Genomic DNA, 26,096 nt, shown 5'->3' with positions numbered 1-26,096 from the left:
TGTTGACAATTTTTCTGGATCAATACACGCACTTTCGGCAGAGATGACATGTCTGAGGTAGGTCACTTCCTGTCTGATTAGTTTCCATTTAGCTTAACTTAGACTGGCCTTCTTCAATTTCTGAAGCACCTTCCTAATATTTGCTAAATGTTCAAAATTCTTCTCGACAATGATGTCATCCAGGTATATCAGAGAGGATTCGCAGGAATGATCTCTGAACAAAATCTCCATTTGAATGTTGCCAGCATATTAAATAATCCAAATGGCATCAGCTTGAAATGCCAAAGTCCTTGTCTGGTAGTGAATGCCATCTTTTAAGCAGTCATCAGGGTGTATCCCCACCTGCCAATATCCACTCTAACCCTCTGAGTGCCATGACCGGCTTTATTCGGTCATGAGATTTTTCATCATTTGTTATATATTAGCTTACAATTTAAGATATTTTGCTTTCTTTCATTAATAACATAAATGCTATCTTGATGTACATAAGTTTATGAAAATAGAGACTAAAATAGGTAAACATACATATTTAGCTAATAAAGGCTCCTTAAATACAGATCGTCATGACATTCAAAAACCCAGGCAGCTCAGAGGATTAAACCAAGCATAGAGAACCATTTGCTTCCAGAAAACGTGTCCAGAATATTGTCACTTCTAAGAAGACAACTGTTTTTCTTTGTAACCTCGTTCAACTGGTGATAATCAACACAAAATCAGCTGAACCATCTTTCTTTTTGACAAGGATGATGACCGGCTTTATTCGGTCATGAGATTTTTCATCATTTGTTATATATTAGCTTATAATTTAAGATATTTTGCTTTCTTTCATTAATAACATAAATGCTATCTTGATGTACATAAGTTTATGAAAATAGAGACTAAAATAGGTAAACATACATATTTAGCTAATAAAGGCTCCTTAAATACAGATTGTCATGACATCCAAAAACCCAGGCAGCTTAGAGGATTAAACCAAGCATAGAGAACCATTTGCTTCCAGAAAACGTGTCCAGAATATTGTCACTTTTAAGAAGACAACTGTTTTTCTTTGTAACCTCGTTCAACTGGTGATAATCAACACAAAATCAGCTGAACCATCTTTCTTTTTGACAAGGATGATGTCAGAAGCCCATGGATTTGCAGAAGGCTCAATAATATCACTTCCTGTCCTTTAGAGTTTTCCTATGTTTTCCTGTTTAGAAATCAGTAGTAATCTAAAATGTTGCCTGATTGGTGGATGACCTCTTGTGTCAATTCTATGCTGTTTCAAACTGGTTTGACCTACGTCAGAAGATGAATTGAGAGAAAATATTTTAAAATTCTTGAATGACATGCTCTGTGGCTTTTCTCTCCGCATGGCTTATCTGAGCATTCTGCAGTAATTCCAATGTTAGAATCTCTGAAGACACACACTCTGGAGGACTGCTGGTTTATTTAATGCAAATCACTGGAGTACATGCTGCAACCACTTCAACCTTCCAAATGACTTTTGCCTTATCAGTTATTTATGGCAACTCTCATTGAGATAATGATTTTTGATGAGTCAATGAGTGCCGAGGCTACTAGTACACCTTTCAGGTTATTACTGTTCTTGGATATTCCATGATGCCATACCAAAAATTTCTATTTTCAGCTATGGATCCAGGAAGTAAAAATTCTGTTCTTGCTGGTACTGTGATATCGTTTTGAGCTATGATTTCGTGGACGGATTTAATTCCTTATCTTTCATTCAAAACAGGGTTATGCAATCTGAGACAGAATTCAGTTTGTTAAAGTCCAAGGAAAAATTATATTTCTTTAGAAAGTAAAATCTGTGTATGCAAGGGTCGTTAATATCTGTAACATACACTGCATAATGGTATGCAGCGTATGTTACAGATCAGCTACTCCTAAAACTTCAGCTACTCCTAAATATGATGTTAAAGTGTAACATTAATGTCGATTTTATCCCCAGACACTATCTGGGGATAATGCAGGATGGTGTCCAGATGAGTTTACCTTCCAACTACTCAGTCAAATCTTTTTGAAAGAATTGATTCAAATTGAATTGGCTCCTGTATGAATGGTCATATTGCAAGGAACCCCAGTTATACATCCCACAATGGAGAGTTCATTACTGCCACAGGAACCCCAATTATACATCCCACAATGGAAAGTTCATTACTGCCACAGGAACCCCAGTTATATATCCCACAATGGAAAGTTCATTACTGCCACTAATAATTTCAGAAATTTGAAGCACTTTAAAATGGGGCTTCTCATTACCTGGCAACCTCCACCCTGTAAGATGGTCACTAATTAGTTTTCCTCCTTCTTGCTGGGAACGGTCTTTGGTTCGATGCCTTCGGTGTACTGCAGTTTCTTTGTACATGGCCTTGAGCACCAGTAAATTAAAGTCAGTTTCATGTCATTTCTATTCCATCTCAAGGCACTGGTTAAACCACCTAGATAAGCAGTGAGTTCATCCGTGGGCTTGACTTCAGCTACTCTGATTAAGCGGTGGTCTCTACAAATTGCCTGCTGGGCTGCTCCAAATTTCATGACACACACTAACGCGCTTTTTAAATCTTTGGATTAATTGGAATCCCATCCATTTGCATTTACCACTAAAGTGAACTGATTCCTGACACTTGTCAGGAAGTCTTTCCATCATATGCGGCTTTAGAGAGGATCGGGATCACATACACTCTTAGACAACAAAAAAAAAAAAAAAAAAAAAAAAAAAAAAAGATGCACTGAGAAGATATAAAGCAAATTGGACACAAATTGATATGCATACGGGTTTCGACAGAAAATGCAAAATTTTACATTTTGGCTGCCAATGAATGAACAGATGTCACTACAGCACATCTGATCTGCGCAACTGGGAGGATATTTAAGAGGAGAAATTACAATTTCAGGTTATAAATTCTTCACGAATTTCATTTCGCGTATTCTGGTAGACAGTAATTATGCCTTGCATACAGGTGCGCGAACGATATGTGCAGATGTCAGAATTTGAGAGGGTCGTGTAGTTGGGCTCACAGAATAGCTTAACATTTGAGCAGGAGCGATGCCACTATTAGACGATGTTGGCAGGAATGGGTGAATCACGGCCGCACACAGCGTCAAGCGCTAGGCCTAGAGAAATGACAGAACGTGAAGACCGAGCAATCGTCAGAGCTGCACTCACAGCCCCAGATGCATCATTATCATCGATTGTACGTGCAACTAGGACCATTCATAGACGGCTTACAGAAAGGGGGCTGAGGTCACGGCGCCCCTTGCGACGACTACCATTGATCTCTGTACAACGTCAAGCCTGTTTCCAGTGATGAAATCGCACTGGAATGTGACTGACTGGAGTAGAATAGTCTTCAGTGATGAGCCCTGCTTTGAACTGAGCCCCAATGACCAGCAAAGGTGAGTCTAGAGACGCCCCGGACAGCGGTGTGATACCAACCTGTCTTCCAGCAGACAGACCGACAACCAGGAGTGATGGTCTAAGGTGCCATTTCATTTCATAGTAGGAGCCCTTTGGTTGTCATCTGTTGCAACCTTACAGCACAGCGGTACGTCAATGAAGTTCTAAGGCCCACTGTGTTGCCCTTCATATCACGCCATCCTGGGCTTACATTTCAGCAAGATAATGCCTGCCCCCACACTTGTTGTTTCTACTGATTTCCTTAGTGCTTGCTGAACATTACCTTGACCAGCAAGGTCGCTGGATCTCTCTCCTATTGAGCACGTTTGGAACATTATGGGCAGGGCCCTCCAACCAGTTCGGGATGTTGACAATCTAACGCGCCAGTTTGACAGAATTTGGCACAATATCCCTCAGGAGGACATCTGCAACCTCTATCAATGGATGCCCAGCTGAATAACTGCTTGCATAAAGGCCAGATGTGGACAAATGCGTTACTGACTTTTTCTCTTTGTGGAGCTCTATCACTCCAATAAATCATCCAATTTTTCTCAAACTGTAACCATCTGTTTTCTGTAGATGTACATCACTTCTACCGATTTTCGTCCCATTCAGATAAATCCTTCTTGGTGCGTCGTTTTTTTTTTGTCTAAGAGTGTATGTTCAAATTTAAAGCTGTTAGTATTGTAACCAGCTGTTTTTATGGACGTTTTTAAACTGTCAACTTCCTTAGTGACAGCAGCAAAAACTCTCTCTTCAGTTTGAAGTTTTCCAACTTCATCTTCAACCATGTTTATTCTGCCTTCCATAGCCTCAAGATTGTTTCCTATTAAAACAGTATTTTTTTTTTTTTTTTTTTAAATTTCCTCTTGACCTGCTTTCATCTCGTCTTCAATGGATTCTTGGCCAGCTTTCACCTCTTCGTTAACAGCTCATTTCATCTTCTACTGCCCTATCTTCTTCAATGGGTTCTTGTTCAACTATCTCCTTTGAATGTAGCAAGAGTTGCCATGAGCTGTCGTACTTGCTCCTCCATTGCTCTTGTCATTGGCATTCAACCAACTGACACCAAAAATTCTTGCATGTGGAACGGGTTCATAAAAATTGAATGCATACAGAACCAATGATAGCTTGATTAAAAAAAATAATTTTACCAAAACGAACACTTCATGGTTCTAAAAGTTTCAATAAAAATAATCATTCAACTCTTCACAGTATCACAGACTATGTTCAGTAATTACACTTCAGACTACTCAGAATGTTAAACACAATGCAATGCAAAGCACATCTAAAAGACAAAGCTCTCTTGTAGGGATGCACAACCTGTGGTTTGCAGGGGAAAATGTGCATAATGAGCGATCAATTTGTGGTATGCTGAGACTTCAAAATTTTGTTGTGATTTGATATACCGATTATTTCTAGAATGAGTTGTTAATAGAAAAATTTCACCCCCCCCCTTCGTTACCAATTCTACTCTCTCCTCTCGAAGTGAGATTTGGCACTGAGTCACGTTCCCGGCTTCAACCAAAGCAAGTTTCGCTGCATGAGTATGAAAACTGCTCCCAGCCTGTATGGCACACAGATTGAGGAAGGGTCTGTGGTATGATCTAACACAAGTGTGTTTGCATGCATGCACTTGTAAAAGGGAGAGAAAAGTATTTGCTCTGACTGGGAGTGCTGCATTCATTTGTTTTGCATTGCTGCACTTTGGGCTTTGTGACTATACATTGTTTTATCACTTGTGTGTTTAATTTTCTTTTTGAGATCATTAAGAAGTTTCTCATTTTGAATATTTCACATTTTTTTAATATTATTTTGAAAGAGAAACCAACATAATTTTTTTTTCTTTTGTTCCACATGGTCTTGATAATTACTTGCCATGATGAACGAATCGAAAACAAAAAGAAAGACTGTGGACGTTATGTTATGTTATGTTATGGCACAGCCCGGTCCACCTTGCAAAACAAAGTTTGCTCCATGACCCTATACGGGCTACGCCAGTAAAAAAATCACCACACAACTATACAAATACACGAATCACACAATGGCAATGGCTTTTTTATTGTTGTTAATAATCTTCATAATCTTATGCGCTATGCCAGTACAAAAATCACCACACAACTATACAAATACACGAATCACACAATGCCAATGGCTTTTTTATTGTTGTTAATAATCTTCATACTCTTATGCGCTATTCCTCTTGCCCTAAGGACCACCGCGGACAGCGATGCATGAAGAAACATGTCTAGGCATAGAGTCAATAAGAGTGCAGACGGTGTCCTGAGGGATGGCTCTCCATTCCCTTTCAACCATTTGCCACATATCATCTTCTGAACAAGGCAGGGGCAGAGTCTGCAAACGGCATCCAATCACATCCCACACATGTTCGATTGGTGACAGGTCAGGAGAGTACAGTGGCCAGGGAAGCATCTGTATACCTTGCAGAGCATGTTGGCAGATGCGAGCACTGTGTGGTCGGGCATTATCCTGCTGAAAAATTGTATTAGGCAGCCCCTGAAAGTAGGGGATTGACACTGGCTGCAGTACATTATCCAAGTATCGTTGGGCCATCATAGTGCCCTGAATACGAACTAGAGGTGACCTGGAATCGTAGGCAATAGCACCCCAAACCATTATGCCACGGTGTAGCACGGTGGGGCGTACCACAGTCACTGCCGTATTAGATGTGTCTCCACGTCGATGCGACACACGTATGCGACTGTCACTGAATAAACAGAAGCATGACTCATCCAAGAACACGACGTTTCACCATTCTGTCATCCACATTGCTCCAGACTGGCACCATTCTAAACGTTGGCATCTATGCTGTGGGGTCAGTGGCAGTCTTCTTAACGGACACCATGAGTGAAAGCCACGTTCAACCAATCGACGGGAAATGGTTCTGGTTGACACGGGAACATCCAGGGTATCTTGCACATGCTGCAGAATCGCAGTACAAGTGACTTGCGGGACCGGCACAGCTTGTTGGCAGATGCGTCTATCCATGCGTGCTGACGTCACTCTGGCTGCACCTGCACCACTCCTTTTTCCCATATTTCCTTGTTCCAACCATGTTCGGCATAGCCAATGCACCGTGCTCGCATCCATGTGGGTATCAGCTGCGATTTGAAGTAAGGACCAACCCGCTCTTCTCAGTCCGATCACCATACCCCTCGTAAAATTGTCTATCTGCTGGAAGTGCCTTCATTCATGGCGGCCTGGCATTCTCTCCTATTACATGTATTCTCCGGGACAAAAACCAACTTTCTTCAATAATTCGTCTGGCAGAAATAACGACATGAATATTGCCCATTCTGCACATTCCTTCCCTTATATCTTACTTCACGTGCGTTTGAGAGCTGCGCATTTCACATCATTCGCATAACTCAGTGATGTGTCTACTCTAAAATTTGTATAAATTTCTGAGCACTCATTTTTGGTGTTGCATTTTCAATGTCGAGCAGTGTACTTTTCTGTGAAGTTTACAATCTTAATATATTTTTTTACGATTAGTGTTTACAAGGAGTATAATATTAAATGACATTATGACATGAAACATTCAACACTTTCAAAGCTTGAAGGATAGGATCAAAATCATAAAATCAACTCTCTTTGCCGTTCTCACGTTGCACAAGGGAATGTATTTGCAAAGTCATCTTCACAATAAGATAAGAATATTGAAGTTAGTTTGGGAATTGCAGACTTAATAATAAAAGTGGCTGCATATTTATTGATGGCGATTTTGCAAAGGAGTGCATACTGTTGGCATTCTAAAGCTACAAAGAAATTTAAAAATGTGAGTATCAGCAGAATGATAATTCAAAGAAGAATTGAAAATTTAACTAATGAACAATTGCTACAGCCAAATTTAAGTACTTTTCTCTAGCAGCTGTAGAGGAATTTCTGAAAATTTTGAAGCAACTGAAGAACTTGTTGGAATGAATTCAATGAAGTGGCAAACAAGTGGAACGGGTATTTTATCCCCCATTTTAAATTTGTGTTCTGCACATTTGTAGTATCACCACTGATGGAGCTCCAGCCATGACTGGAATTCAGAATGGCATAGTGAGTTTAATGAGAAACTATTTGGATGATCGAGGCAAAGGTTTGCTTGGGTATAACTGTATTATACATTGAGAAAAGCTGTGAGCGAAAGAACTAGGATTTGACCGCCTAATGAAGGTAGTGAGCGATACAATCAATTTTATTCACTCACATAGTTTAAAATGCAGGCAATTAAGGAAATCCTATGACATACCGATGCACCGCATAGTGATCTCATATATTATTCTGAAGTACAGTGGTTGAACCATGTAGAGGCTTTGAAAAGGCTTGCTGATTTGATTCATGAAATAATACCATTCCTTGAAGAAAAAGGCAAGCAAACTAGGATGTTAAAGGACCCTCTTTCAAGCGTGACATTAGTTGATGTGACAGCCTATCTGACTGGAATAAAAAATTGATGGGAAAAAAACCAATGCATCAGTCAACTGGCCAGCCCAGTATCTGCTTTCAAACCAAAACTCCAGCTGTTCTCAAAGCACTTTGGATGTCAAAATTTGATCAGCTTTCCTTACCTGAAGAAACTCAAGGAAAATTTTCCTGATCAAATAAAAATGCTGTTTACTTCATTTGAAAAGCGATTTACAGATTTTGAGTTGCATAAGTTTAAATTTAGACTGTTTAGGGATCCACTTTCTTTTGTAGTGGAAGAATCTCCAGATGTTCAAATGGAACTTGTTGATTTACAAACTTCTGACTTATGCAAATCCAGATTCCATGATTTAGACATTCTTGACTTTTATAAAATTTTACCTGCCGAATTTTTGCGCTTAAAAAATAATGCAAGCAGATGTGCTACCATGTTTGGTAGTATTTATATATGTGAACAAACATTTTCTCTTATGAATCTAAATAAGTCAAAATTAAGAAATAAACTGACAGATCAACACTTGCTATCTGTCTTAAGAATATCAACAACTAGCTTTCAACCAAATACAACAAAAATTATTGAAAAATTTATTCTCATCCATCAAACTAATGTATTTAAGTATGGCTAACTTGCACACATCTTTATTAAAATATTTATAAATTAAATTATCATGCACAAACATAAACTGTAATTTTTTTAAAACCTAAACTGGGTGTGTTGCACATGCGAGTAGCACATGCAGGGAAAAGGCAACCCCCTTCCCTCCTTGCTAATGGTCTCCAAATCAATTTAAATTTGATATAGTACATGTCTGAATTGCAAATTAAGGAATAATTTGTACTTCTCAAAATTATTGGAAACATATATCATGAAGTTACATCTAAGGGCCAGATATGTCACCATGTTTGGCAATTTCTCACCTTTTTAGATTTTCATGTTGCATTTAAATGTGTGTTATACACATGTACAAAATTTGTAACAATATTGACTTTTGCTTAATTTCAATTTTACACTGATGTGCTTTTTATGCATAAATTTCCTAAATTAGTTTTTCTTTTTAACTCTGATGTTTCATTAACTTTTCTAGGCGAACAATAAACAATCTTCTATAGAGAGATGTACCAACATTGCCTATACGTCACCATTAAATTAAATGCGTAGTTCTTAGCTTTTAGAATAGTAGTCTTATAATAAAAAAAAAGTACTGTCAATAGAAAACTTTTAATGTGTTTCATTGTATTCCATTTTTTTTCCTTACAGATATAACTAATCCTAGAGAGATTCTATTCTTCTTACGTTCAGAAAAAATGTTTCAACTTTTGAAATAAGCTCATGATGAAAGTATGTTTTGGTGGTTTCAAGTTGGTACACATATCTTTCTATAGTAAAATGTTTGGCACATGTTGTTGTATAATGGCAAAAGATCCATTTGCCCCTTAAAAATGCCCCTGCATAAATTTCCTAAATTAGTTTTTCTTTTTAACTCTGATGTTTCATTAACTTTTCTTTATTTCTACACTAACATACAATAACCAATCTTTTATAAAGATGTACCAACATTGCCTATTGCCCACCATTAAATTAAATGTGTAGTTCTTAGCTTTTAGAATAGTATTCTTATAATAAAAAAAGTACTGTCAATAGAAAATTTTTAATGTGTTTCATTGTATTTCATTTTTTTCCTTACAGAAATGACTAATCCTAGAGATATTCTTCTTACGTTCAGAAAAAAATTTTTAAACTTTTGAAATAAGCTCATGATGAAAGTATGTTTTGGTGGTTTCAAGTTGGTACACATATCTTTCTATAGTAAAATGTTTGGCACATGTTGTTGTATAATGGTAAAAGATCCATCTGCCCCTTAATTAGTGCTTATGATATGGCTGATATTAATATACAGTTTGCAAGGGGAGGAAAAAAGCACTTTGTATGTGTGAATATATATATGCTCCACTATGCAGAACATTTTTACATTTAATATTTTATATTATAATTGATCAACAAACCAAATTTGTCATAATTCTTGTACTTTCTTTTCTAATTACCTGTTGGCCAGTGTTATGTATTAGTTATGTTATTCAGTTATACATTCCAATTTAATATACTGCATCATTGCAAACAATAATTTCAATAATCATTGCAAAGAGTAATTTCAAGTTAGTGTAAGAATAAAATCTTGATTTCATCATATTAAGAAAACTTGAATTTTTTTTTTTTTTTTTTTTTTTTTTACAAGGAATTCTTCTGATTTTTATTTTACAAGGAATTCTTATGATTTTATTTAACTATTTTCATATCACATACATAATTTAGATTTTAAATACTAATCTTACCTTTCAACCTAGTATGAATGCATGCTAAGCTCACTGCTATAAGTGGAAGTGATATAGCAATGAACAGGAGTTTCCAGGATCCAACAGTCAAACTTCCTTCTCCATCACGTCTTACATTTCCAATAGTCATGTGTGCATCAAATATTAATCTAGGACGACCAGTGTGGGCCCTGTCTGATGAATCTTGCCTAGAGGAAGTTTCTGAAGAAGAAAGGAGAAAAGTCACTATTGCTATTATCTTAAACTGAATGTAAAACATAATTTAATTCTTGAAGATGAAGTGTTGCATTAACAATAGTCAAGACACAGGAAATCACTGCAACATTTGTGATTAATACTGGCATTCAAGTCATTATGCCTTATGTTAAAATAATATAATTTTTTCTAAAATGCATACAAAAACTACAGAAACTCATACTGAGGAAGAGGAGTTCCAATGTATTTAAAGATAGTAAATTTTCTGCCAGTTATTTAGGTTTAAATCTCTGTCTGGATCCTTGTTCATTTTGGGATTAATAGCCTCAACAAACATGCTTTTCTCAGCAATTAGAGTAACTTCTGTTATCTCAAAATTAAAATGTTAGACAAGATAAAAAGGCCTCAGATTTTACTAGCATTTGAATCATCTATGTGAATGTATTTTTCGTATGTTTCTTTTATGAAAGAAATAAACTAATACTGATAAAAATACAACAGAACTTTTAAATGATTTAATATCTTTATACATTAAGTTATCTCAAATTTTCCATTATTATGAAAGTGTTTCTTCCTTTTGTTATTGAAATATTTACAAAACTAATTTGCACACAATTTGGAAAATTTTTACAGATCAAACGAAGGTATATATCAGATGCAAGTTGGCAATTTTTTTTTACAAAAAAACTCCCAAACTATCAATATTTTATCTTACGTCAGCAAACATTATCAATATATCATAAGAAAACATATTTTACTAATTTGAAAATAAATGTCGATCATTAAATAAGGATTAAATGACAATATAAAAAATAAAACAATAACATTTTTTGCAAAATCCTTCTGTAATTCCCCCCCCCCTTCCGCTTTTCTGTACCACAAGTACACAGCAATCTTTCTCATTTAAAAGAACATTAGAGAATTGCTCAGCTTCAGCATCATACACAACCTCAGTGTAGTACACTGGATATTTATTAAATGCTTCTCATCATTGCTCTTTTTAGCGATTTTGCTGCAAAATACTGCATTGTTGTAGAAATTTTATTTCAGTTTTTCCCACTGCTGGCAGATTCCACAAATACATATTTTAAAATTTAGTTATGGTTAATTTGCTTATGCACATGGTTATCAGAGTTTGTTATGTTCTGAAAAATTTGGCAAATTCTACTAAGGTATTTGCAATAAAATACACAGTACCTGTGTTTTTACTTAAAACTAATTATACTTAACATACCCACAGTAAAATATTAAAAAAATGGATGGCATATTTTTATTAAAATACACAGATCCTGTAATTAATTATCAATGTGTCACCTATGCCATATTGATGAAGCATATAATATTATCGATGAATTATAATGACATGTCATGAAATTTCTTGGATAATTTGTCTCTCTAACTGATACTCAGTAGCATGGAAGATCAATGAACAGCACAGGTACAAGAAGATAATAGTTTCTAAAACCTTATGATATTCTCTTACTGTTTAGTATAGCTATTGTTCTTCATAAAATTCTATATTAATTTCTGAAAAAAAAATAATAATGCAAGAATTTGCTTCCACGGCACGAAAATTAATCAATGAGTAGGTTAAGATTACTGGAGCTGTAGTTTTAACTAATATTTTTCTTTACCAATCCATTATTTTATTATCATTCTAAATTACTTTTACCATGTCTCCATTTGAGCTGGAATGATGACATGGTGAAAAATGAAGAAGATGCTTCTGACTAGCCAGTCTTTCACCTGCATGTTTCAAATCATGCAGTTAATGACCTTGTCTTTTGAAAACTAAGCTTTGCCTGAAATAATAAATGATTCAAATATGTTGAAAGACTGTGATTGACAAAAATGCTACGAAAAATAGAGAATACCCTGATCGAGAGACTAAAATCAGTATACCACATCTAAGTTAATAAACACAGAGTATTATATTACTCCTTTGAAATTTCATTGCTGGCACCACCACTACCATAAATGCCATTTGTCCAGACCCATCCACAAGAATGTTAAAAATCAGGTGCAATCACCTGTGAAATTGATCACCAAAATCCAATAGCAATCAGTTTTTTAATTGGCCTTGACTTCAGCTGCAACAGAAACAATTTGTCAAACAGTTAATGGAATTTAAAACACACTTTAGACCTCACCAGCCTGAATATGCTAGTTTCTTGGATCCTGCCAGACCAATGATAGGATTTATTTTTTCCATGCATATTCTATTCTGCAAAATTTGACTGACTGAGGATCAATACCATACCCCATATGAATGGAATCAAATTTTTTGTTGACTTATCATGACCTAGCTCACATCATATGGTTCAGTGCACTTCAACTTTTAAGGTACATTGGTAAGTCTCATCTATGCATAGTTTAATTATCTCACTTAAAAAAACATGTTTTTTACATTTTCTAAGTGGAATAAAAATATATCTAAAAATTCATAACATAAATGAACTTGCCAACAGAAGAGCTTATCAGCAAATCTGATGAAGGATGTGACAGACTGGCAAAAGTATCTTCTGGATTTTCATCTATTATATCAACATCACTGGAGGTAGAACTATCACTCTGAATTATGTTTTCTTTATGTGTAGGAACTAAATTTTCTTGGTGTTCTTCCAACTCTTCAACACAGGAATTTTTAACAGTATCATCATTTTCTACCACACTCATGGAGCTAAAAATATAAGAGCACATTAAAATAAAATAAAAGTTTCAAAACAAAAAAAAGTTCGTAATTAAACTGCAAGTAAAAAATAATAATCAAATCATTATTATTTTTTAAAATTGAAGCCTAGCCTAACCAATATTAATATGACAAGAAAATGTTACCATACTTGCCAACCTATGACACTCAAAAATCAGGAAATTTTTTAAAGAAATCAGGAGATTTTTCACAATGTTAAAAAGACTTTTTTTAAATGATAAAAATATAGTTTTTAATAATGAATTAACTTTAAATAGTAACTAATTCTTAAATGCAAGCAACACAAAAATACCTTACACATAAAAAACATTTTTATTACTTGCATCATTTAAGAAAAAAAAAAAAAAAAAAAAAAAGACACTTTAATCAGTTTTAGCACAAATATTATAAACAGTGGCAGATTTTGCTTTCTTTAAGAAAGAAACTTCATAATTTTGTTCACAGCAATTGCCATGTAGGCCTGCTTTCGCTAATAAAAGTTTTTCTAATGTGTCATCACTAATATTAGATCTAAATTTAGTCCTCGTTTTCACAACAACACTGAGAATCCTCTCAAACTCTGCATTACTATGGGGAACTGTCAAGATGGCCAAAACAATTCTAGACAGTTCACTATATTTTAAAATTCCATCAGCACCTTTCAGTTTTCCAATTAAACTCCACTGGGTGTCAATCTTAGCTGATTTTTATAACTTCATCCAAGTTTTCTAATTGTAAACTGCTAATTGTAAACTGCTGTTATGCAGCTGTTGGAACTGTTTCAATTTTCCCTTCCTTTTAGAACTCCTTTCAAGATAATAATAAATATCAACAAGGTGTGCATCCACATTTATTGGTAAAGAAGCTGCTCCTTTTTCAGCTGCTACATTTAAGAGGTGACAGGTGCACCTCATAATCTGAAAATCTGAATTTTCCTTTCTTAAGATGCCTGCAACACCAGTCTTCCAAGCCTACCAATACTGGTGCATTATCGGCACCAAGTGCTAGGCAATTATCCAGAGGGCCTGCATTTTCTTTTAAAGTTTTAATAATTAGCTGTGCTATATTAAAGCCTGTCAAATGTCCTTCTAAAGTTGGAACATAAAGTAAATTGCACTCAGTTTCTGAAGAATATGGATAAAAAAAAAGAAACAAAAATTGGATACAGTTTTGAATCGGTATCATTGCTTCCATCCGTAGAGAGGCAGAACGGAGCTGTTTTAATGCAATCAATAACTGAAGATTTATTTTTCAAACCCGTTTCTTTAACAATTTCACCTGTTTTGATTCTTTCATCTTGAGTATTTCTTAGCGATTTCACTATTGGGAAACATTTTTCTAAATAAAGCCGCAGCGTGATCCGATGCATTCAGTGAGAGGTTGTGCTCCAGTAAAAAGGCAGAGAACAGACATTCTGCATTAATAACTTTTTGATCCCTTGTTTCCGAAGAAAAATACGGGGTATTTTTAAAAACAACTCATGTTATCCTTGTGTTTTTGCGTACGCACATGTTTGAGAACATCCGCCCTTCCACCATGCGAAATCAAAAAATCGCAACGACAGGCGGTACACATCGCAAATTTATTAAATTTCCTTGAGGAAACAATGGAAGGAAAGTCAACTGTGTATGATTTTTGAAACGTACACGAGTATATCACCTTTCTCGCAGACGTAACAAAAGATGATAATTTCTAAAACTATTTCCCTAAGGCACATGTACTCACACAACTCAGGACGAAATGAACGAAATAACTAAAGAACATCCAAATAACATGTCTGTCCCTACATAGGATGCAAAGTATGCCTACCTTTCGTCGCCAATCTTGTGACACACAGCCAATAATGTATAACAGGCGCTATTAAGCTAGGCTAAAATAATCTTTACTGATTCTAAGGCATTTCAATTAATGTAGTAGACTGCATTGCTCCCTGATCTTCTAATTTGATTCAGCTTATTATTTTTTGAAGATTGTTATTATTACAGCAATTTTATAAAAATAAGCTTGAACTTTTGATTATGTCAAAAAGAGCTTCCAATTCTGGAGTTGCCAAAGGATCTACAAAGCGAAACCATGTTTCAATGTCCATTAAACAAAAAGTGGAATTGCTGCAAAAAATGGCATATACGTCTCAAAATTATGCGAGGAGTCCACTGTATATAATTCTAAAGTCCACTGTATATGACACAAGAAAAAAGAACTTTTTGAATTTTTTGCGGAAGCATCTTAAACAACTTACATTGAAAGAAATGTTTAACAATGTAAACAAATAAATATTAAGCTTTTTTTTGTAAATTTTGATACCCTTTAGATCATAATTGCTCTTTATTTCATAAATTACAATTTCATATTTTTTAATTGTATAATTTCTGCATACCATCTTACCAGATTGAAATTGATGATCTATTATCCGGAAAAATCCCAAATTCAGAATCGCCAAAGTCCCGACCAGTTGGGATTTTGGACTTTGTACTGTATAATGCTGCAACATTAATTTTAATATTATGTGAATAAATAGCTTTGTGAAAAATTATAGCTGAAGTTTTTTTTTTCTTTTTTTTTTGAACTTGTATATATTTTTTTCAGAACTTATATATTTGTTTTTCAGCACTGAGAAGAAGTCATGCTATATTTGCTACAACCATTCTGGTGGAAGTTTGAAGAAATATATCTATTTATTTTATTAGATAATTAATAGATACAAGCTGTAAATGAGGCTATGAGTAGCCATAAATGTGATTTTGAAGTCCTCAAACTATATTCTTTTTTAAATGGATTGCTCATGACAATTTTTTATGTTGTATTGCCACCATTCATTTATTTTTAAATACAGACTCATATCATGATCAATAAAGCATACTTTTTTTAATGCCAGGACCCCATTTTGAAAATAATCTACTGTAATTCTGTGGGATATCGATTACATATTTTAATCATTTTTTCAAAAAGCCTGAAAAAAACCCACAGAAGTAGTTAATTTATATCCTTTTAAACAAAAATTAAACTATCCAACTAAGGATTAATGGGGCTACACAAAGCCAAAGGGAAGATTTTGAACGTGTTTTGGTATTACACTTACACATTACTGATGTTAAATCATACTGTTTTATGAGATTTGTTTGTTGAAAATGGCTCCCAGAAAAAGCATATAAGAATTTTTTTTTTTACATACATATTATCATACATTTATTTTAGTATTTTTGGTCAAGATACATGTGTAATACAAGCAATCCTTATTTAATCAAAAACCAATTTATAAAAGAAAAAAGCAACATTATTACGAAGGTTATTTGAAACATAGGTAAAAAGAATAACATATTACCCAGAAATATTAATATTCTATATATTCCAGTTATATGTGAACATATTTAAAAAGATAATGTATTAAAGAAATTGGCTCCAATACTTTAAGCAGTTCCCACACATAAAAACACCATAATTTTTTAATTATTCTAAAAATATTTTCAATAATAACTTTGACTCTTTTTACAGAATTAATTACTTCAAGAAACATGCACTTTGATTGTACAGCTTGTTTATGTACGCACTAATGTACACTAATCGAATCAATGAATGGCGCTGCCTACGCATCTAACTAATCTAAATTTCTATAAGTGATGGTTCAGTTATAATTCTATGATCAAATACTCATTCTAGTTTTAAAAAGATTTTATTAAAATACTAAACAAATTAATCTAATCTAGAAGCTAGAATCATATCTAATGTTACATCTCATGTGCAGCGTTCGAGCTGCATCATAACAAATCGAAAGTCAAGTTCTGACTGTTGCCATTCTGAGGCAGAGAAAAGTTTGTTTCTAATGAAACCAGAACATCAGCAGAGTGAAAGTTTCTAGTCAAACCGGAACATTCCGGCCCCTGTTGGACAATTGTCCAACATCATTTGGAAATGGGAGTTTAACCTCATATCCCTTTTCTTTAAATTTGATAGTACTGTTAAAATTCTCTAAAATGTCATTATCTATTTTACTACTTTCCTTCCCTTGTTCAATTCCCAAAACTGCTTTAACTGTGTTGAGACCAATTTGTCGTTAACAATAATGTCCATGTTTAACAATTCACCGCTAGAATCAATCCGGCCTTGAAGGCACCATCCAAATATGGATTCGTAAGTATGGATTAGCATTGGTGGTTCAGTGGTAGAATGTTCGCCTGCCATGCAGGCGGCCCGAGTTCGATTCCCAGCCGATGCACCAAAAATGTTTACGTACGCACTAATGTACACTAATCGAATCAACGAATGGCGCTGCATATGCATCTAACTATGAATCTAAATGCCACATCTAAATTTCTATAAGTGGTGGTTTAGTTATAATTCTATGATCAAATACTCAATCTAGTTTTAAAAGGATTTATTACAATACTAAACAAATTAATCTAATCTAGAATCTAGAATCAAATCTAATGTTACATCTCATGTGCAGCGTTCGAGCTGCGTCATAACAAATCGAAAGTCAAGTTCTAACTGTTGCCATTCCGAGGCAGAGAAAAGTTTGTTTCTAATGAAACCGGAACATCAGCAGAGTGAAAGTTTCTAGTCAAACCGAAACACAGCTCCTAATGAATACTTACTGGCTACTGTACGGATGGGCTTAGCTTAAAATCTCAGATGAGGCAATGACACACCAGAAATGTTCACTCTGAAGTTTCTCTGCTTAGGTAGTAATATTCAGGCCAACATTTTGAATAGCATGGTATTACAACAACCAATGTGCTTGGCCATCTTCAGCAGTGTTTGAATATTCATAAAAAAAGGAGGAAAACTATGAAACATTTATTGTCCCATCAACTTCTTAAAATAAGGTATTCATATATTGATCAGGTCTAGGTAATAAACTGCCAGATATGATTTATAAGAACTCCTAAACTCTTTAATAGAAGCCATATTCAAAAGATGGCACAACTAGCTTTCTCCCTATTAACCAGATGGGGCAGGGGAGAGATTTGTGATTGATCCTCCATAGTTTATATCTTATATCAGCAAAACATTGAACTGACCTCCCTTATGTCGAGCAATACCAGCAAACATTCTCGCAAACTAGCATACCAGCTAATGAACGTAGATTCCCACCCTTGATTATTCTTCAACTGTGTTGAGCAACTTACATCTGATGTTTATTTCCGTGAACTCGACAATGGTGACTCCTAATTCTCTGACCACGTGCCTGCTGAAAATCTACTTGCGTCTTCAATTTCTATGGCTACAATGGGTTGTGAACAGCAAATATCAACTTCAAAATTAATATTTCAGTCCATCACTATTAATGTGTTTCTGTTAAGCCTACCCCCTAATTTTGGAAAGTAAACCCCACTTTATGGTTTACCCAACTAGAGGACCAGTTTGCATTGCTGGAATTACTGTTGATTCCATAATATTCAACCATATCCTATCTTCAACTCAATCAGATATTCTCAATAGTGTTTGTGATATCATTTTACAACTCCCACTGACTGACAGATACCATACTCTAAAAAAAGATTTAATTGAATTATATTCTCAAAGTCAGAAGTCAAAGAATCCATATTCAAGTTCAAGGATTCGAACTTGGCAATTACTATCGTTTGCACTTACTTTCCCACAAACGAAACCTCGCTGTAAAGACTGCTGGAAAAGCCTTACAAAACTCCATATGGATATCTCACCTCCTGAAAACACATACAGTATCCTCGCTGTCTTAAGTGACAAACTCTTAAAACTCACAACTGTTGGTGATAAAATTACAGATCTCGCCAGTCTCCTTGACATCAATACTGCTGCAATAGCATTTATTTCACTCCTTGAATAACAAACTGCCAAGCTGGTGAAGCATATAAATGCACACTTGCTAACTGTTAAAAACACGTGAATGCCACCAGAATGTAAAGAAATCTTTTTCTCTAAAGAACAGAAAGTGTAGAAGGTCCAACACACGCTATTGACAGCATAAAGAGCTGAGCAGCAACATTTGCTTCTATCACACTGATTTATGTTCTAGAGCAGGGGTCTCCAAACTACGGCCCGAGGGCCACATCCGGCCCGCGGACAGATTTTGTCCGGCCCGCGGAGAACTAGCATACTTGAAAACTCCTTTTAAAGAACATATTTTTTATAGCAAATTAAATTTAGTTTACTGAAGTATTTTAATTTTATGTTGAATAATTATTAATATGACATCTACATTGATATGGTCATGGGCTAACTACTCAAAACATTGTTGTATGCTTATTGTTATTGCTTTTGTGATAAGTTGGATAAAGAAACACAGAATTGTAATGAGTAAAGACATGTATAATATGCAGAAAATTTAACTTCAGTATATAATAACTAACAAATTATTGAAATGAATCCAACTAACATTTTATACATTTTAAATAAAAACATAACTTATAACAAGCATGATGAAATATGAAATACTAATGAGATTTATGTAATTGAGATTTTCCACTGACAATAGTTTGTAGTTGTGGACTAATTTTACTTCTACCAATTATTAAAAGAGATTTAAGATGCTCATCAGTTAATTTTGATCTGTAAACATTTTTTGTGTACTTCATTTTGGAGGTCTTCTCACACAAAGAAGTAGTACCAAAAACAGAAAACAGCTCATGAGCAAATTTATGCAAATTATCAAATTGTGTCAGTGGAAGACTTATAAAATTCCAACAAATATGAGTTTTGATATTTGTTCTTAATTATATCACTGCATTGTAGATCAATCATTTCCATTTGAAGTTCCGGGGCTAGGGTTTCAATGTCAGTATCAAAAGGATTCTAAAAAATCTTAATTTGATTCGCAATGGCATCAAAGTCTGAGAAACGAGTATCAAAATTTTCAAAGCACTCAAAGTTTCGATTGCAAAATCGATAGGAAACTCAGTCTCAGTGGTGTGGCTGAATATTTCACACGTTTTAAAATGTGAAAAACATTTACTTCATAGTTGTGATTGAAACAGTATCAATTTCTTCCGGAATGATTTGATATTAGTGTATAAATCAGGAAGATGCTGGTTTTCTCCTTGCAATCTCAAATTCACTTCGTTCACATGTTTTGTCAAATCAACATAGAATGCTAACTTCCACAGCCATGCGTTGTTTTGTAATTCAGTAAGAGGGCGATGCTTTTCATTCAAAAAAATTTCGATCACTGCTCGAAGTTCAAAAAAGCGCTGAAGGACTTTCCCACAACTAAGCCAAAGTATGGCAGTATGATAAGGTAAGTCATTTTCTCCAATCTCTTCAATAAATTGTCATAATTGTCGGTGATTCAGCCCAAAAGATCTGATAAAATTAACAGTTAATATGACTGGTTTCAGAACTTCAGACATATCCAAACATTTTCTGCACAAAGACTGTTGATGAATGATACAATGTAAGACTAATGGTTTTGAACCACCGTCATTTTCTACAGCCTTTGACACAAGAGCGACCACTCCTTTATCTTTCCCACTCATGTTTTTGCCTCCATCAGTTGTAATACATTTCAAGTTTTTCCATCGGAGGTTCTTTTGATTAATGGCCATTTCAACTCCTTTAAAAATATCTGTACCAGTAGTTGTGCCATGAATACTATACATATCAAGAAGTTCTTCATGCACTTCATAGCTTTTATCTACTCCTCGAATATAAATCAACACCTGAGCAGTATCTGACACATCCGTTGACTCATCCAAGGCCAAAGAAAACCACTCAACATGTCCATTTTTGTCGAACAGTTGAGAGGATATATTTTCAGCGATGTTTTCTACCCTTCGAGCCACAGTGTTCGCTGACACACTGACAGTTTTTAATAAATTTACCTTTTCAGGGCATATTTCTTCGGCTACTGCAATTATGCATTCTTTGATCATTTCTCCATCGGTGAATGGTTTTCCACGTTTTGCAATTTCAAGAGCCACACGAAAGCTGGCACGAGTTGCAGCCTCTTGTTCGGTTTTGAGTTTTGTAAATGAAGATTGCTGCGATTTCAATCCGCGCTTCATAGCTTCGAATTTTTCTGTCTGCAAACTTCCTGTATATTTTGAGTAATTTTGAAAATGTTTTGTTTCATAATGACGTTTAATGTTATATTCTTTGAGAACGGCTATGCTTTCATTGCAAATCAAACATAGCGCCTTGTTACTGGACTCAATTACGAAATACTGAATATTCCACTGATCTTTGAATTTTCTGCATTCACTATCAATTTTTCGCTTCTTTTCCATACTACTAAATCACACACAAAAGCAACAATTCAAATCAAAATAGCCCACCAGCGGCCGAGCGGTAAAGTCGCTGAACACTGGTAGTTCGGTCCGAGGTTCGAATCCCGCAAACGGGCTGGCTGCATGGGCGTTTTCGTGGTTTTCCCCATGTGTAACGTGTATACGAGCCAGTTTCCCTTAGAAAGTCCTCCACGAAAGGCGTCCCTCCTCTTAGACAGATAGCCCTAGTGTGCTTTGCCATAATTAAATACACCAACACCAAATCAAAATACTGTTACAAAGATGTCTTAAACACGCACAAACACGTTTTAAGGAGGTACGCACTATTTTATTTCACAACAGTGTCATAGGAACTGACTTCTGTACGTGCTATTAGTGCCATCTGTTAGCGATAGAAGGTACTACCTATTTCCGCTTGTGTCCACCAGATGTCGTGTCACGTTACTCCTCATGGCTCGTACTCTACGATTAATCTAGAAATTACAGATAATGACAGGAAAATTAATAATATGCAGTGTTGCCGTTTTGCGGACTTTAGTCCGATTTGCAGCCTTTTTTAAACGTTGTGTACTTTTTCGGACTTTTTTTTTCATCAGTGGACTATTTCACTTTTTACCACCGGCAACAATGATAATATGGTTTTGGCCCTCGGAACTTACTGGAATAATCAGTATGGCCCTAAGGCTGGAAAGTTTGGAGACCCCTGTTCTAGAGCATGAAAATGCATTTCTCCATGCAGTTTCCAGCAGTTGGAAAACTTAGGCAGGTGATCACCTGATGGGCAACACTGCAACCACTGCGCATTAATTGAATTCTCCTGGTCAACCCATTTTCAGAAATGGCCTTTCTAGTTGATGCTGGCACAAATTTATCAATCATTCCCAAGAGCTACTGTCAGCATGCAAGCAATTTTGTTTCATTAGTCCTCCTTGCCACTAGTGAAACCAGAAATATCAACACATGTCATTCATTTACATCGTCTTTAGTCACTGCAGATGTCAATCGACCCATGTGTTGCTTTCTCACGAAATTCAGCTCACTTATTGATGCTAAAAACAACAATTTAATTTACATACTAACAAAATTATAATCTTGTGGCAGACTATCCTACAATAATTCACTCAAAACCAACATTCATATTTTAGTCAGTAACTCAAAATTTGAAAAAAATTCTTGTCGATTACCCCAAATTGACAAATTTGTTACAAATTTTTGACAGTAATCAAACCTAAAAAAATTACCATCACTATGAAACTAAAGATCCTCCTATTTCCTCAAAACCTAGAAGATTATCTATGGAATTACTTCAAACCACACGTAAAGAGTTTGAACTTCTCATTTTAAAAGGCATCATTTGTCCTTCTAAAATTCCTTGGGCAAGTCCCTTGCAATATGATCTGAAAGGTGAATGGTGATTGCTGGCCTTGTGGCAATTATTACTGCTTAAACTCTGCAATGATTCCTGATTATTACCTAGTTCATCACATTCAAGACTGCACTCAGATTTCTTGGAGAAAACCATATTTTCTATCCTTGATTTAGCTGCTGCCTATCATCATATATTTGTTAACCCTGATGACACCCAAAAAACTTCTGTCGCCACCCTGTTTGGTCTTTCTGGCTATGCCATTTAGTTCATGCAACACAGGCTGAACTTTCCAATATTTTATAAAAGGAGTTTTATTTAGATTGGATTTTTACATTCCTATTTTGACAACATCCTTATTGTGTCAGCTAACAAAGAAGAACACCTGAATCATTTGAATAGCCATGGTTTGACTTTAAACCCTAACAAATTTGCACTCGGGAAACCATCTGTTTCTTAAGTTGCTCTAGTATTGCTTCAAGTGTAACCCTCTATAACAAACCTGCATTTTACTATGGCGGCCCGAAGACCCAACACAAAGCATCCAGTGGTTCAGTTTTTCTAATGCTATTTATTATCCGTTATATTTACATATTTACAACTGTCCTATTGTTAGGCGGACTACCTTCACAGAAATCATATTGCCTAATCAAAACGATATTTTGTTTCTACTTACATGCAACGTGCTACTACTGCCAAGCAGAACCCTCTACTTCTCTCTTTACAACACTCCCCAACTATGAACTCTTTAAGTTCACACAAACCGAATACAAAATAAACCAGTATTTCTAAATCAAACACAACATTTGAATATTATATAAACTACATCAAATTGCAAATAACAATTAAGTAATGTTTAAACACATTAAATCAATTTATAAAGTAATAACTAAATAAGAAACATTATACCAAATCAAAATTCGCAATAATTATATAAACTAAACTACATTTAACAACAATCAATAAAGATACTCAGAAGATGACATAAGTGCAAACAACTAATCAGATTATTATACAGTAACTGTTTACTACTAATTATGCACTTCAAGGTTGTACAGTAATTGTACTGGTCTCTTTAGATTACCTGTTTGAGTTTCTATGAGAAAAGAGCGAACCTGACCATCTCTGCCAGGATAAGTTTCTATTATCTTACCTAGTGTCCACAAATTCCTAGATAAACGGTCGTCATGTACAAGGACTACATCATTAACATTAAACTGACCAGACACTTCAGTAGGTGGACATAAATTCACAGATCTTAAAGATAGCAAGTAATCCTTCCTTCACCTATTCCAAAAGTGGTTTAACAAAGTTTGTTGATGTTTATACCTTTTGATCATGGAATGTCAAGACCCAATCAAGTCTTCCCTGCACACTCTTGTAACTGGAAGAGAAAGCAAACGTGTACCAATTAAAAATGCGCAGGAGTTAGCGGTGAGGGTTCTGAAGGGTCATTGCAGACATACGTTATGGGCCTTGAATTAATAATGGCTTCGATTTCTACGAAGACTATTTCTAGCTCATTCAAACAGAGACTAGAACGTCAAACTATTTTCCTTAAACAAGTTTTGATCACTCTAAAATGCCTCTCCCAGAACCCTCTCCACCATGCTCCTTTTTCCACAATAAACTTCCATGTTATATCGTGGGAGGAAAACAAATTTTGTACAGATGGATGTTGAATACACTTCCAAATTTTTCGCAACTCATCAGCATATTTGAATGTCTTATCATTGTCTGAATATATCATTGAGCACAATCCACGACGAGAAATAAACCTGCGAAACGCAAGCATAAAATTCTCCACGCTCATAGAAGGGACAAGTTCTAGATGTAAAGCTCGAGTTGTAGCACATGTAAACAAAAGCAGATAATGCTTATTCTTGCTGTCCTTTGAAAAGAAGGGACCAGCATAATCCAGCCCTGTTAGAGAAAATGGAGATGATTGAAGAACACGATCAGGTGGTAAAGGAGCGGTTTCCTGTGTACCGGCATTCACCTTGTATCGTTTACACAAAAAGCACTTACTCAACGTGGACTTGACGAATTGGCATCCTTTTATGATCCAAAACTTTTCTCTAATATCGGCTAAGGTAGCTTTGACTCCAGCATGAAACAATTTGGTACAAGACTCAAAAATTACTAGTTCACTGTATCTATCTTTATAAGGTAACAGCCATGGGTGTTTTTCTTCGAAAGCAAGGTCTGAGAATTAAAGTCTGCCCTTTAAACACTAGATATCCAATTCTGGGTTAAGTGACTAAATCGACGATGTCCTTTCTAAGCATTTTTCACTTGATAGATCTAGAATCTCTTTCGCAAAGCATTTTTGCTGTGTAACTTTCACCCAATAGAGCTCAGCTCGTGAAATCTCAACAGAGGTTAATGGACCTTTGACTTTCACTGAATTTCGTTTTATATTGTTTGCAAACCGCATAACATAAGCCGTAATTCGATACATCTTCAGCAGCCTGCTGAATCGCGTTAACTCTAGTAATGCCGAAGATTCTACGTCTTGAACAGAAACATGAAGAGATGTTTGCATCCTTGCTTTGTTCTGAACCTCTCCTAGCCGATGTTGGTCTGTTGATTTACTGGCCAAACACTTTAAGGTTGAGAGAGCCAGCTAGGTCCCTGTAACCAAAGGGAACTTCTCACAAGGTTAAAGGCATTTTCTCCTCGAGATAAAAGGTCAGTAGGGTTTTCACTCCCACTGCAGTGAAACCAGCATTCAGGATTCGTGAGTGACTGAATCTCAGAAACTAGGTTTGATACAAAGGGTTTCCAGTTTCTTGCACATCCCTTTATCCAGTAGATAGTTATTTGGCTATCACTATGACACAGTTTATGACACAGTTCAGGAAACAGCTTTGTCAAATACACAGACAATTTGGCGGCTACTAAAGCAACCATCAACTTCAAACGGGGTAGAGTCGTAGTCTTGAGTGGAGCTAAGTGACCCTTCGCTGCGATGAAACTGGTGCAAATAATATTTTTTGAATCAAGGTATCTAAAGAATGCTACTGTGCCGTACGCTTTACGACTAGCATCAGCAAATACATGAAGGCTATTATAGATTTTTCACTACTACCAAAATATTTTCTTGGAAGAAAAAAATCCTCTAACATCTTAATTCAGCTCACCAGAGACTCCAGTGCTTAGTTATTTCTAATGGAAGGTATCATCCCAGTCCACACCTAATGTCCAAATTTTTTGTAACAGAATTTTCATTTTCATCACAAAGGGTTGAAACACACCAATTGGATCGTAAACTTTGGCCACCATTTGGAGAATAGTCCCATTTTGTGGCCTCAGCACTGTCATTGGTTAAATTTCCTAAAAATTCGCAATTCAACTTGATCTTATCTGCTTCAGAGTTCCAGATCATACCCAAAAATTTTGTTTCTTTAGCTGGTTCTATGTTATAACCTTTTCTAATCCACCAGGAATTAAGTTCCTCGGAATTTGACTTTA

The 26,096-nt window shown here is 35.4% G+C and overlaps 1 protein-coding gene across 4 annotated transcripts in view; it reads right to left on the bottom strand.

Moving 5' to 3' along the window:
• LOC118179648 (uncharacterized) overlaps positions 1-26,096 on the bottom strand; it is a 50,590-nt gene that overhangs the window by 5,272 nt on the left and 19,222 nt on the right. For all 4 annotated transcript variants that reach the window (XM_085822563.1, XM_085822561.1, XM_085822560.1 and 1 more), the window contains 2 exons: positions 12,829-13,046; positions 10,172-10,372 (listed from right to left, as the gene is read on the bottom strand). In XM_085822563.1, coding sequence (XP_085678689.1) covers positions 10,172-10,372; positions 12,829-13,046 — 419 coding nt within the window. The remainder of the gene's footprint in view (positions 1-10,171; positions 10,373-12,828; positions 13,047-26,096) is intronic.

The sequence above is a fragment of the Stegodyphus dumicola genome, chromosome 8 (genome assembly GCF_044657685.1).
Source record: "Stegodyphus dumicola isolate Sdum_Otavi_A_Nest chromosome 8, ASM4465768v1".
In the NCBI taxonomy this organism is placed as follows: Eukaryota; Metazoa; Arthropoda; class Arachnida; order Araneae; family Eresidae; genus Stegodyphus; species Stegodyphus dumicola.
The sequence above is the reverse complement of the archived record's forward strand: the minus strand, read 5'-3'. Positions and strand labels throughout refer to the sequence as shown.